At 48.0% G+C, this 14,636-nt stretch overlaps 1 protein-coding gene across 1 annotated transcript in view; it reads left to right on the top strand.

The window, feature by feature from the left end:
- slc6a3 (solute carrier family 6 member 3) overlaps window positions 1–14,636 on the top strand; it is a 145,996-nt gene that overhangs the window by 119,866 nt on the left and 11,494 nt on the right. The window contains exons 14-15 of the mRNA XM_072509504.1: window positions 1,290–1,457; window positions 6,430–6,501. Coding sequence (XP_072365605.1) covers window positions 1,290–1,457; window positions 6,430–6,501 — 240 coding nt within the window. The remainder of the gene's footprint in view (window positions 1–1,289; window positions 1,458–6,429; window positions 6,502–14,636) is intronic.

The following is a 14,636-nucleotide window of genomic DNA, read 5'->3' on the forward strand; positions in this document are numbered from 1 at the left end:
AGCTCGCTCTTTGCCAGAAGGTGTCATTCTTGTGTCTTTTCAAGGTCAAACTCACTTTTGCAACCCGCTCCAGTCAAAATGCACCAAAGAGATGCAGACTAGCTTTAAGCAGTGCAGGCTAGCTTTAACTCGTGCTAGCCTCTCACCATACTGCGCCCCCTGCTCAGATATACAGTCAGTCAACATGCATTGAGCTATCCTCGCCACCGTTTCCAGGTCTCATCAAATTTTGCTTCATAATACTTTCGTCATAGAGAAACATGAGGTCAAGGAATGAAGTAACAAGCTGTATATATGCTCTATTAATTGTATTGAGACAGTCGCTGGGCTGTGTTATTCTTACACTGATTGTGCTATTACCTCTCTGAGCTTTCATTACAGAGTAGACATATTCCCTCAATCAATTATTAAAGTTGAGTGCATATCCATTGAAATTTCAATCTGGATACACACAGTCACTGATTTCAGTATCCACATAAACAACTCCACAATTGGAACTACTTGGCCATCAGCGTAACACTGGACCATTACTCCAAATATACACTGCTTGCACATTAATGAGTGCAGCTCGTAACACTTCAATGTTGCTCCTAACACCTTCTTTATGGTGCACGAAGAAATTGACAGATATGCAGGAGTAGGGTTTCTCACGGCAGCAGTCCCCTCGGTTGGGGAAAGGGTAGAGGGGAGAATGATAGTACGATACAGACCTTTTGAGGCTAAACTGCACACAGCAGATAAGCAGATTGGCCTAAGGAAAAGATCAAATAAACGCGCATTCTTTTCCTACTTTGTACTGCCCATCTGCAGGCAAACACAGAATGATTCTCTTCTCAGGTATACCAGCTGCTTAATGGGCTCTTGATGCACCTTAAGCAGAGCTGACCAGCTCCAAGCATGACGCACCAGCTAGATCCTAATCCTACATGACTGATGTTACCGACGTGACAGTTATCGCACTTCAGGAGCTGCAAGTTGCAACCTTGTACACATTCTACCAGACAGATAACCAGATATTGTGCGAAGTGGATTCCATCAATTAATTTTATTTCGAAAGAACACGATGAACAATAAAAAAAATGTAATGAGGTGGGGATTTCAGCATTATTGTAGCATAATACAATTCATATTAAATATTATCACCTCCAGTTACAGCAATGAGTAACTTTAATGTGAACTTTTGTTTGAGTCATTAATCAACACTGTATCAAAGTATAAAAGCTGTTTTAGGCTGTACTTAAAATTTGCTTTTTCTGTTTCTGTCTTTCCTGCCGGCTTGTTACATGAAGTTTGTTGTGGTCGTCAGCATTTCAACATTTAAACCACCGGAATATGACAATTACGTCTTTCCAGACTGGGCCAATGTAATTGGATGGTGTATTGCTATATCTTCAATGGCAATGGTACCCATTTATGCAGTGTACAAATGTATCAGCCTGCGTGGCTCCCTGCGTGAGGTGAGTACATCTGTGAGCTTCCATTAAACAGTAGTTTTCTGATTTTGTTTTGTTCTTTTCATAGATTTGAGGGACATTAAATGATTTATTGTAACCTTGTTATTGCCCTCCATCTCTCAAAGTCAGAATAGTTTTCATCTTTCAGCCATGATCAAAGTGCCCAAAGGCCATTTGTTTACAGGAACGGATCCTATTTCAAAACTTCCATCAAATTTCAGAAAGGTTTGAATGTTTTTTTGATTCCCGTGGGTCCTTACAATGAAATTGTACTTTTGAACATTATGGAGGTGCATTCTGCATCACATCTATTTACAACACTTTGGTACAAATATAGGAAATGCACAAAATATATAGAAGGTCAGTCAATATCTGTAAAAGACACATAACATATCAGTTATGATCATTAATCCGAACTGAAAACTGAGTCAATTTAATTTTCGTTGAAAAAAAGAAGACCCTCCTCCACATCGCACCTCACCAGAACAGTGCTCTGACAAAGTGTCTGCATCCAAATCACAATTGAAGGAAAGTCGCCCCAGGTCAACCATGCTCAGTATGTAGCCGCCAGTTCAAAAGGAACATTGGTGGAAGCCAGGGAGCTTTTCATCTGACCAGGGAATGGCGGCTGGTAATATCCCAATAAGGGAGAAAGAGATGATGAAAAAGAGGCAAGCGTTTTACTCATATTTACTCCATAACCTCAAAAGGAAATTGTTTTAAGCATGTAAAAAAAAATTTAATTCGCAATGTATTTGCACAATTACACCATTCCAATGTATTAAGAATCTTTGGAAATAATCCAAAATTTACATTTTTATTGGACATTAACAGAAGAATTTGCAGCTTACACTGAAATGTCAAAAGGCACTTGGCAATGCAATAGGCAAAGAATAAATGTCACGTCTAAGTGTAAAAGGAAATGAGTTAGGATGATAACACCTAAAAAGGTAAAGGCACCAAGTGTTTTGATGGCAGAGAAGGATGTGAGTGGGTGAAAATTCCAGATGTGACTGAAGGAGTGGCTATCAATGACCAAAGGACACAAGATGCAACAAGAGTCAAAAGGTATAAGAGAAGCAAATGGTGCCAGCAGGAAAATATGGCTGAAGAAGATTGCTGGGCCAAGACAGGGGGAGGTCATGAAAAGATCTGCAAACAAATTAAAGAACTAATCGATTTATGTAGGGTTCTGGTGAAAAATGAAGTATTACGATCCCAGATCAGACCCCATAGTGGCTAGGATACTGGACAGAAACCCCAATAATTTTATTTTAATTTAGTAAGTCAGCGAGGAAAGGATACCTCGCTCCAGGAATGATGTTACGCAAAATAGGGATCTGGGACAGGATTCTCCCTTTTGGGGACTAAGTCCCGGGACTAAGTCCCGGGCTAGAATCACTCTGGACTTTTTCCTCGAAAGTCCGGGGTGATTCTCCGTTTTCCAGGGGGCTAGCAGGACCCCGGCGTTCGTCCCGCAGCTCTGGCTGCCGGCTGTACAGACCGCGCGGCCGCAAGCGGGTTGGCGCATGCGCATGCCGGCCCATCTCGGCGCGGGCTCCACCGACATGGCGGAGCCACACAACAGGCCCCGACGGAGTAAGGTATGTCCCTCCCAGATCGTGATGGCCCGCTGATCGGTGGACCCTGATCGCAGGCCTGGCCACCGCTGAGGGCTCCCCGGAGTCAGATTCCCCCCACCCTCACCAGGACCGCCACCGCGGCTGCAGGTCCCAGCTCCGGCTGGGTGGTACCACATGTAAACCATGCCGGTGGGAGTTCGGCCAGTCGACTGCGGAGAATCGCCGCGGGGCCTGTTCCAACGGCCCCCGACCGGCGCCGTGTGCGGGGGACTGGCGGATCCGTGGAGAATCGCAAAAGCGCTGTCGAGCCGGATTTCCGGCATGAACGGCTATTCTCCGCCCCCGCACCAGGCGCGATTCCGGCGCAGAGGGCCGGAGAATCCCGCCCCTGGTATATTAAAACAAACTTTATTACTAATACAGCATATTAAAATATCATTATCATAGAATTTACAGTGCAGAAGGAGGCCATTCGGCCCATCGAGCCTGTACCGGCTCTTGGAAAGAGCACCCTACCCAAGGTCAACACCTCCACCCTATCCCCATAACCCAGTAACCCCACCCAACACTAAGGGCAATTTTGGACACTAAGGGCAATTTATCATGGCCAATCCGCCTAACCTGCACATCTTCAGACTGTGGGAGGAAACCGGAGCACCCGGAGGAAACCCACGCACACACGGGGAGGATGTGCAGACTCCGCACAGACAGTGACCCAAGCCGGAATCGAACCTGGGACCCTGGAACTGTGAAGCAATTGTGCTATCCACAATGCTACCGTGCTGCCCCTTCAACATCTTCAACATCACACAAGAAAACTAGCTTACAATTACCCCTTAAACAATGTTAATCAATACAGTGATACAATAATCCGTAACTGCTATCTTTATTCGCACTCAAGCAACAAAACCATCTCCGCTCTCAATCCACTTTCAAATACAGTTAGCACTCAGGGATACCTGTTGTACAGAGATGTCTGGATACTCTACTTTGAGAAAGAAAGATCTTTTGACACTGCTTTAAAGGAAACACCTGTATTCTGTCAGAACCATGGAGAAACACTGGCTGTATTTCTTCAGAACTGCTTCTCAGATTTTTTAGCTCCCCTTGTGACCACACAATTCTGAATTGCTTGGAAAGAAACTGCTAATCTGTCTAAAGACTATCTTCTAACTGAGCTGCAGTGAGAGCAGGTGCTTGACCTGTGCTCAGCTTCCAATCTAAAACTGCTTTTCTGCAAAATGCCAAGCTGATATCTAATTAACTCCACAGGGAACCCTCTTAATCCAAACAAAACTCCATTAGCCCCAAGATTTTATGATGCCTTAATTGCACCGGTGGCTCCCCAAACCTTTCAAACCAGGATACTTTAAAAATATTACTGCAGCAGCCATGCACACGCTAACCCAGGCTTTTTAACCCTTACTGCACCAAACATCCACAGTACAATATATCTGAAATTCCTACATTCATCACAGAAGCTCCTGACTGTAGCGCCTTGGAGGCTGCAGTAATAATGGTATTATTTGAATAGGAGAAAATAAGAGTTAGCATTGAGGTGAAAGAAAGCAGTCGTGGTGAGAGGGACAGAGGAATCAGAGATTAGGGTCATGTAGTACACTGGCTAACGGACTAGAAAGTTGATGGAGTGCAAAGGCACCACAGAAAGACACAAGATAATTTCAAAAGAGATTGACAGAAATATTACAGTTAGAAGAAGTTGGAATATGAAAGGGAAGGGGTATTATTTTTTCAGACGGTGATAGTATAGTTTTTGCAATGGGCAGATGGATTTTCAGAGTAGCAATGACATGAGAGAGTTCCCCTGGTGAGAGAGGGACTCAGAGGTTTTGAAATCAAGTGTGATGACAAGGTCCAGAGGTGACTATGGGCGCGATTCTCCGACTTCCCACCGGATCGGAAAATCGCCGGGGGCTGGCGTGAATCCCGCCCCCGACGTGTCCCGAATACTCCGCCACCAGAGATTCGGCGGGGGCGGGAATCGCGGCGCGACAGTCAGCGGGGGCAGGAATTGCACCGCGCCGGTCGGTGGGCCCACCCTCGGCGATTCTCCGGCCCGCCGCTGTCAACCCTCTCCCGCTGGCGTGGATTAAACCACCTTTTGAACGGCGGGACAAGGCGGCACGGGCAGGCTCCGGGGTCCTGGGGGGTGCCCCCATGGCGGCCTGGCCCGCGATTGGGACCCACCGATCCGTGGGCGGGCCTGTGCCGTGGGGGCACCCTTTTTCTTCCGCCTTCGCCATGGTCTTCACTATGGCGGAGGCGGAAGAGACCTCCTCCCCTGCGCATGCACGGGGCTGACGTCAGCAGCCGCTGACGCTCCCGTGCATGCGTCGCCCAGCGAAGACCTTTCGGCGCCGGCTGGCGTGGCGCCAAAGGTCTTTCCCGCCAGCGGAAACCACTCCGCCGCGGGCCTAGCCCCTCAAGGTGAGGGCTTGGCCCGAGTCTCCGCACCTTTGGGGCGGCCCGATGCCGGAGTGGTTCCCGCCACTCCATTACGCCGGAACCCCCCGCCCCGCCGGGTAGGGGAGAATCGCACCCCATGTCTATGTGAGAGGGATGTGGGGGAGAATTCACGTGGACTGTAAGGTTTAAGGGTGTTGGGACTGGATTTATTGGAGGCAATGGGGTCTCACTGCCAGGTGGGCCTCTAGCAGGATCAAGAGTCCAGGTGTGGTAGTCCCACTCACCCACGCACATGAATGATGGCTGGAGGAGGGTCGCAGGATGGGGTTTACAGGGAAGAGGATGATTCTGGGTCCCTCAGTCAGACACTGAGTGTCTTTGATAAGGTAGCCCCCTCAAGGGAACCCACAAGAAACCCCGCATGGGTTTATTTGTCATGCTCCCTGCATGGCAAGCATTCATTGGTCACTTAAGGGCCTGAATTGGCGGTGTGGTGGGAAGGCCGTCCACTGGCCTTCCTCCCACAGACATAATCAATATTGAGGCAGGAAGACAGCAGGGTTTTCGCCACCTCCCACCTGTTGAAATACCGCCCACCATAAAACGTGGCAGGGGTGGGGGGGGGGGTGCTGGTGAAGACATTAAATTCTGCCCTTGAAGTTACTGAATTGGGAAAAGGGGCGGTAGGAAAGGGATTGCAATCATTGAGCAGGCAGTGTTGCTTAGTGTAGGGAGAGTGGATAGATGGGTGAGAGAATTAATCCAACAAGGCAAGAGCAGACACTAGATTAAAATTCATAAATATACATTATATAAGATTCAGAGCATTCAAAAGTGGTGAAAATGACAGAGAAGTGGGGCAAATATTTTCAATAATAATTAGTCCATTTGTTTTCACATTGAGAAGTATGGTTGAATAAGGTTCTGATTGGTAATAATACATGGAATCTTGTTTATCATTTCAGAGGTTAGCTTATGCAATTACACCTGAGAAAGATCATCATCTGGTGGAACGTGGAGAGGTTCGCCAATTTACTGTGAGTAACAGCTAGTGACGAGTGGACTTCAGGGCTATTCTACTGTATTGTTGTAACATAAAACAAAACATTTTTGAAGACTGTATGCTTTTCAAAATAATCTGTAAAACTATTTGGATTTGGATATGGATTTGTTTATTGTCACGTGTACTGAGGTACAGTGAAAAGTATTTTTCTGCGAGCAGCTCAAACGGATCATTTTGTACATGAAAAGAAAAGAAAATAGAAAGAAAATACATAATAGGGCAACACAAGGTCCACAATGTAAACACATAGACACCACGCATTAGGTGAAGCATACAGGAGTGTAGTATTAATCAGGTCAGTCCATAAGAGGGATTTCTTTGTAAACGCAAAATACTGCAGATGCTGAAAATCTGAAATAAAAACAGAAAAATGCTGGGTAAACTCAGCAGGTCGGGCAGCATCTGTGAAGAGAGGAACAAAGTTAACAGGCGCGATCTAATGGAAAAGTTTCAAAGTGTGGTAACGAGCGGGAACTGCCGCGAGCTTCCCGACACTCGATCCGGCGAGGTCGTCACCGGTATCAAACATTAATTGGTCCATTTAATGAGGCACCACAGCTTCACGCCACAAATGAGGGGGGAATCAGCACTTAAACGGATCCTGCAGAGCAAACCCTACACAATTCGCAGCTATGCCGCCGAGGAGACCAGATCCACAATTCGGGGATGCCTATCTGGTCAGATTGTTGGACGCGGTTGAGACCAGATGGGGTGCCATGTTCCCCCAAGGGGCTCGAAGGGTCAGCCAGAGGGCAGCCAGTGTCACCTGGGAGGAAGTGGAAGCGGCTGTCAGCTCGGGGAACGTCACCAGGAGGACCGGCACCCAGTGCCATAAGAAGTTCAAGACTTCCACAGGGCTACATGGGTTATTTGGCACCAGCCCCCTGGTACCCGCCACCACCACCCCTAAATGACCATGCACCTGGCACTGCCCCTGCCTAGCACCATACTGTTCCCCGACCCACCCATGCCCAGCAGTGCCTCACATGCCCCCCAACCCTCTCAGAGACTGGTTTCGAACAGGGCTAAATCGCTGGCTTTGGAAGCAGACCAAGGCAGGCCAGCAGCACGGTTCAATTCCCGTACCAGCCTCCCTGAACAGGCACCGGAATGTGGCGACTAGGGGCTTTTCACAGTAACTTAATTTGAAACCTACTTGTGACAATAAGCGATTTTCATTTCATTTCATACCACCCACCCCAATACCACCCAATGCCCCTATCCCCCCATATCACCCATCCTCCGATCCTCCAGCCCCCCTCTCCCCCCCTCCCCGATGAACAAAGTGTGTCGCTGACGATCCCTCTCTGTGTCCCTGAGGGAGAAGTTGACTCACAACATACGGGAGAGGGCCCTGATGGGTGGCGGGAGCTGGACATCAGAGTGTTCACCCCCTATGGGAAATGGGCCTTGGAAGTCGCTGGGGTGGCCGAGGACAGATCGGTCAGTGACTTAGAGGTTAGCGTGTGTCGCAGAGGTGAGGATCCACCGACCCCCATCCAGGTGGCCTGTCACACGTGAGTTGTTGATGCCAGACAGAATGATCCATCCCTCCCATTGACCATATGTCCATTATCCCACAGGTTCTCCATCTGATGGTCCTGCTCCATCCGGGGTGGTTCCCACCCCCACCCCCTGCCTCCCATGAGAACACCTCGAAGGGGAGCTCCGAGGAGACCACCGTATTCGCGGCACAGCTGTCATCCCCACTCTGCACCAGCACAGAGGCACACACCTTGGTGGGCAACAGTAGTGGACAGGCTTCTGGGGCACAATCTGGTGCACATCGGGTGGAGGCAGGAACATCCAGGCGAGAGAGCAGTCAGAGGTCTGTTGGATCCCAGGACCCAGCTGGTTCCCAGCCTGATATTGAGCCTCTGGACCAGGTTCAATGGAGTTGACGGCGTCGATAGGGGCAGCAGCATCGCGAACTGGCATCAAACTGGGGCCTGCCCCAATTCTCACATCGGAAGCCATTCTCCACCCAATCGCCGATCCCGATTTCGGCGTCAGACTACGGAGAATTCCGTCCCCTGGATTTTAAAATAGAGGAGAGTGCATCAGATTTTCTTCTGTTAATTCATTCCTTTTCTGTGTTGTCCAGCAGGTCAGGGCAAAGTTTCAGTGACCATCCGTTCCACTGGCTTCCTTCCCCCACCCCAGTAAGGTCCATCATCCAATGTCACACCCAACAGACACCGGAAGTGGTCATGCGGGTGGGTGCCTTACAGTTATGTTGCAGACTCATTTTATATGTTACTTTTAGAATGATTAATTCTGAAGGAACTGGGCGTAGTGGTTAGCACTGGCACTGAGCGCTGAGGACCCGGGTTCGAATCCCAGCCCTGGGTGACAGTCCATGTGGAGTTTGCACATTCTCCCCATGTCTGCGTGGGTTTCACCCCCACAACCCAAAGATGTGCAGGTTAGGGTGGATTGGACACACTCAGTTCCCCCTTAATTGGAAAAAAATAATAATTGGGTACTCTAAATTTATTTTTTAAAATTCTGCAGGAACTCTGTATGCAAATAATGGCGGACCTGGACCGCAGAAATAGTGCCCCGCATCGTCGCTTGCCTGAACCAGACCGCCCGCACACATAGCCGTCAGTCCCGAATGAGGCCCCCCCTGCCCTCCGATCAGCCTTCCCCAACTGTGGCATCTCTAGACTGAGTCCGCAGCCGCCACGCGTGTATCACGGATGGTGGGACCATGAGTGGACCACGCTGTTGGGAATTCGGCCGGTCAGGGATGGAGAATAGCGGGGTGGGCCTCAGGTAATTGCCTGAGGCGGTGGATAATCGCGTGACGTACTCCCCGAGTACGCTGCTTTTCGGGGGGCGGAGGATCACAGAACCGGCGCCGATCCCGATTTCATGCGGGAAACTGGATTCACAGCCCTGTCACCGAACGCGATTTTCGTGTCGGGTGTGGAGAATCCAGCCCATTGTGTCTGGCATATAGGCTAGATCAGGTAGGTGGCAGATTTACTTCCATATTCCTGTGATTTCTTGGTTACCATATTAGGGTTTTTATGCTCGCAGGCTGGAGAAATGGCAAGAGTCCCATGAGGCCTCTTTTCGGTAAATCCCACCGGATTACATGCCAATTAGGCATTTAACTAAGCATCAGGGGTGGAGGCCTTCCCCAGGACCACTTGTTGACACCTGCTGGCCAACCAGAGACCAGCAACTCTTCATTGCTCAACAATGCCATCAGAGGTGGTGGACGTTATCGGTACTACATCAATTGAGGCCCAGAATCACCAATGGACCCAGGAATAGTTGAGTGATGGCAGGATCAGGGATTGTGTTCGTGGGGAGTTGTGGAGTGGAGAGATGGTGCGGTGAGGGAGTGATACAGCAGTAGGGCCAGGGAACTGGCTCTCAATAGACACACACCCACTTCCTGATGCCAGGTCCAACGATCAATCACTAAGTGTCTTTGAATGAGGAACTGACACCCCCTGGAAGACCACAAGCAACCCCAAGAGGATTTGCTTTTCAGGTTTCCCACATGGCGAGTCCCTCAGTTGGCCCGAATGAACATCAGCAGCATTTGGATAAAACCCTTAAGTGGACATTAATTGCCCATTTAAGGGCCGCAATTGATGGCGGGGCAGGAAGGTTGTCCATGGGAATTTCTGTCACGGACCTAATCAGAAGGGAGGAGGCCGGAAGGTGATGAGGTCCCCACCTGCCACTCTCCTACCTGTTTCAGATTCATGGCCCAACATACTCCCTCATGCTTTCTGTGCTCCTGAGTTCTAGGCTTAAGGCTAAAGGTAAAAGAGAGTGTGAAATACAGTGAAGAATTCAAGTATATAATCACATAGAGAAAGTATGTGAAAAGCACACAAACGGTCCGAGTGAAAGGGAGTGAGTGAAATGCAGTGACAGAGATTGTGTAACAGAGCTATCCTGTTTGCAGTGCCTGAAGGTCTTAAAGTTTGACACCCCTGGACCCAACTGTAACTTAAATGTAAACCAACCAGATTTGTTAAGGACCCTTCGGGCAGAACATTGCCAATCAAGCACACAACCTGACATCAAGAGGGCAACAGGACCTGCCCTGCATTTTGCTGTCAGCAGCCAATTAAGGGGCTTCCTGCAATGGAGCAATGGTGGCAAGTGGATCCTGGTACTGGCAGACTGCACACAGTTACAATTTTAAAAGGAACTTACGGAACATCTAGGGAGCTGTATGCCAGGAGCAAGAAGGAGGGAGAGAACAGCTGAGAAAGCATTACTGAAAAGGTGACAAGGAATGGAACGGTCACCCCATGCTTCAGCAACACCTCCCTGGAGGCTGATGTGGAAACAGTCATAGAGGTCTACAGCATGGAGGCAGCCTCTTCGGCCCAACTTGTCCGTGCCACCCAGTTTTTACCACTAAGCTAGTCCCAATTGCCCACGTTTGGCCCATATCCCTCTATACCCATCTTTCCCATATAACTGTCTAAATGCTTTTTAAAAGACAAAATTGTACTCACCTCTACTACTGCCTCTGACAGCTCGTTCCAGACACTCACCACCCTCTGGGTGACAAAACTGCCCCTCTGGATCCTTTTGTTTCTCTCCCCTCTCACCTTAAACCTATGCCTTCTAATTTTAGACTCCCCTACCTTTGGGAAAAGATGTTGACCTTATCTATGCCCCTCATTATTTTATAGACCTCTATAAGATCACCCCGAAGCCTTCTATGCTCCAGTGAAAAATAGTCCACGAAAAAAGCCAGGTCCTCCTTCCAGAAAATGTCAGGAGACCCCCAAAACATGTCCTCATCCATGAAGTCAGTGGAGTGATGAAGGATCAAGGTGGGCCAGTCACCTATCTCCCCATTGCCAGGAGTTAATGGGAAGTCTCAAACGGAAGAGGATAACCAGACTTCAGGCAATGGGGGCTCATCACAGGATACTTCCATGGCTCAAGATACATCTTCAACCCCTTCAATGGTGACTTGCACGCTGGGTCCATAAGACCATAAGACATAGGAGTGGAAGTAGGGCCATTCGGCCCATCGAGTCCACTCCACCATTCAATCATGGCTGATTTCAACTCCATTTACCCGTTCTCTCTCCATAGCCCTTAATTCCTCGAGAAATCAAGAATTTATCAACTTCTGTTTTAAAGACACTCAACGTCCCGGCCTCCACCGCCCTCTGTGGCAATGAATTCCACAGACCCACCACTCTCTGGCTGAAGACATTTCTCCTCATCTCTGTTCTAAAGTGACTCCCTTTTATTCTAAGGCTGTGCCCCCGGGTCCTAGTCTCCCCTGTTAATGGAAACAACTTCCCTACATCCACCCTATCTAAGCCATTCATTATTTTGTAAGTTTCTATTAGATCTCCCCTCAACCTCCTAAACTCCAATGAATATAATCCCAGGATCCTCAGACGTTCATCGTATGTTAGGCCTACCATTCCTGAGATCATCCTGTTCTGATAACTGAAATGACAGCCATATGATAACAAATGTGATGGACTCCAGTAGAATTCAGACACCTCAAAGCTTTCTAATGCACTGGAGCAGAAAAGGCAGCGACCTGTCTCCACATCAACTCAAGCGCAGGGAGAACACCTTGTAGAAGTTATCGGAAGCATGCGCCATGATGCATTGGCTGGCAGTGGTTGATATGAATTTATCATGTGTAAATTTGTGTTATGTTTTCATTTTATTCATTTCTGGAATGTGGGCATCGCTAACTTGACCAGCATTTATTGCCCATCACTAATTACCCTTGTTATGGGCCAGGGTTTAAAGAACACCAAAGTGTATCATGGAGTTCACCTGACCCACGACTTTTAATAGATTGTGGTTATGGGGAGCACAAGGGCCTACTTTACAGGTGTGATGCAACAGAGATCTAAAGTACTTTTAAAACAAAACCATGTTTATTTCTGAATCCAGTTAACACTTTATAAACCCACAGTAAACATCTTAACAACATCAACACCAATAATCCCCACAGATACAATATTCTATAAGTAACCTTTCAGAACTTTTCCAACAACATCCATATAAAACCCTTTTCAAAGAAAGACAGCAGGTTTAAATTCTCTACAGAAACAGGCATTTGATAAAGTTCCCCATGGTAGGCTTATGCAGAAAGTAAGGAGGCATGGGATAGTGGGAAATTTGGCCAGTTGGATAACGAACTGGCTAACCGATAGAAGTCAGAGAGTGGTGGTGGATGGCAAATATTCAGCCTGGATCCCAGTTACCAGTGGCGTACCGCAGGGATCAGTTCTGGGTCCTCTGCTGTTTGTGATTTTCATTAATGACTTGGATGAGGGAGTTGAAGGGTGGGTCAGTAAATTTGCAGACGATACGAAGATTGGTGGAGTTGTGGATAGTAAGGAGGGCTGTTGTCGGCTGCAAAGAGACATAGATAGGATGCAGAGCTGGGCTGAGAAGTGGCAGATGGAGTTTAACCCTGAAAAGTGTGAGGTTGTCCATTTTGGAAGGACAAATATGAATGCGGAATATAGGGTTAACGGTAGAGTACTTGGCAATGTGGAGGAGCAGAGAGATCTTGGGGTCTATGTTCATACATCTTTGAAAGTTGCCACTCAAGTGGATAGAGCTGTGAAGAAGGCCTATGGTGTGCTCGCGTTCATTAACAGAGGGATTGAATTTAAGAGCCGTGAGGTGATGATGCAGCTGTACAAAACTTTGGTAAGGCCACATTTGGAGTACTGTGTACAGTTCTGGTCGCCTCATTTTAGGAAGGATGTGGAAACTCTGGAAAAGGTGCAAAGAAGATTTACCAGGATGTTGCCTGGAATGGAGAGTAGGTCTTACGAGGAAAGGTTGAGGGTGCTAGGCCTTTTCTCATTAGAGCGGAGAAGGATGAGGGGCGACTTGATAGAGGTTTATAAGATGATCAGGGGAATAGATAGAGTAGACAGTCAGAGACTTTTTCCCCGGGTGGAACACACCATTACAAGGGGACATAAATTTAAGGTGAAAGGTGGAAGATATAGGAGGGATATCAGAGGTAGGTTCTTTACCCAGAGAGTAGTGGGGGCATGGAATGCACTGCCTGTGGAAGTAGTTGAGTCGGAAACATTAGGGACCTTCAAGCAGCTATTGGATAGGTACATGGATGACGGTAAAATGATATAGTGTAGATTTATTTGTTCTTAAGGGCAGCACGGTAGCATTGTGGATAGCGCCATTGCTTCACAGCTCCATGGTCCCAGGTTCGATTCCGGCTTGGGTCATTGACTGTGCGGAGTCTGCACGTCCTCCCCGTGTCTGCGTGGGTTTCCTCCGGGTGCTCCGGTTTCCTCCCACAGTCCAAAGATGTGCGGGTTAGGTGAATTGGCCAATGATAAATTGCCCTTAATGTCCAAATTGCCCTTGGTGTTGGGTGGAGGTGTTGAGTTTGGGTATGGTGCTCTTTCCAAGAGCCGGTGCAGACTCAAAGGGCCGAATGGCCTCCTTCTGCACTGTAAATTCAATGATAATCTATGATTAATCTAGGACAAAGGTTCGGCACAACATCGTGGGCCGAAGGGCCTGTTCTGTGCTGTATTTTTTCTATGTTCTATGTTTCTATGTATTACTTTGAAATCCTCAAATGAGCTGAAGACTCAAATGAGTCTGTAGCTTGTAGAGAGAGATCATTATACAGCTGCTTGCAAAACTAAAACACACTGTGGCTGCCTGCTCCAAAATAAAAGTGAAAGACAGCCAGCCCAGCTCCACCACATTCTTGACATCACTGCAGCAGCTATTTGATAAACACCCATTTCTTAAAGGTACATCCACTACAGCTATTGGATAAACACCCAGTTCTTAAAGGTACTCTCACATGATACCCTTGAGGAAGTGGTGGTGAGCTGCCTTATTGAACTGCTGCAGTCCATGTGTTGTAGGGTCCACAGTGCTGTTAGGGAGGGAGGTCCAGGAATTTGACCCAGAAGCCGTGAAGGAACCACAATACATTTCCAGGTAAGGACAGTGAATGACGTGAAGGACAAATTCCAGGTGGTGATGTTCCCATGTGTTTGCTGCCTTTGTCCTTCTAGATGATAATGGTCGGGGGTTTGGAAGGTGGTGCCTCAGGAGCCTTGGAGAGTTCCTGCAGTACATCTTGTG

Source organism: Scyliorhinus torazame, chromosome 6 (assembly GCF_047496885.1).
Source record: "Scyliorhinus torazame isolate Kashiwa2021f chromosome 6, sScyTor2.1, whole genome shotgun sequence".
Classification (NCBI taxonomy): domain Eukaryota; kingdom Metazoa; phylum Chordata; class Chondrichthyes; order Carcharhiniformes; family Scyliorhinidae; genus Scyliorhinus; species Scyliorhinus torazame.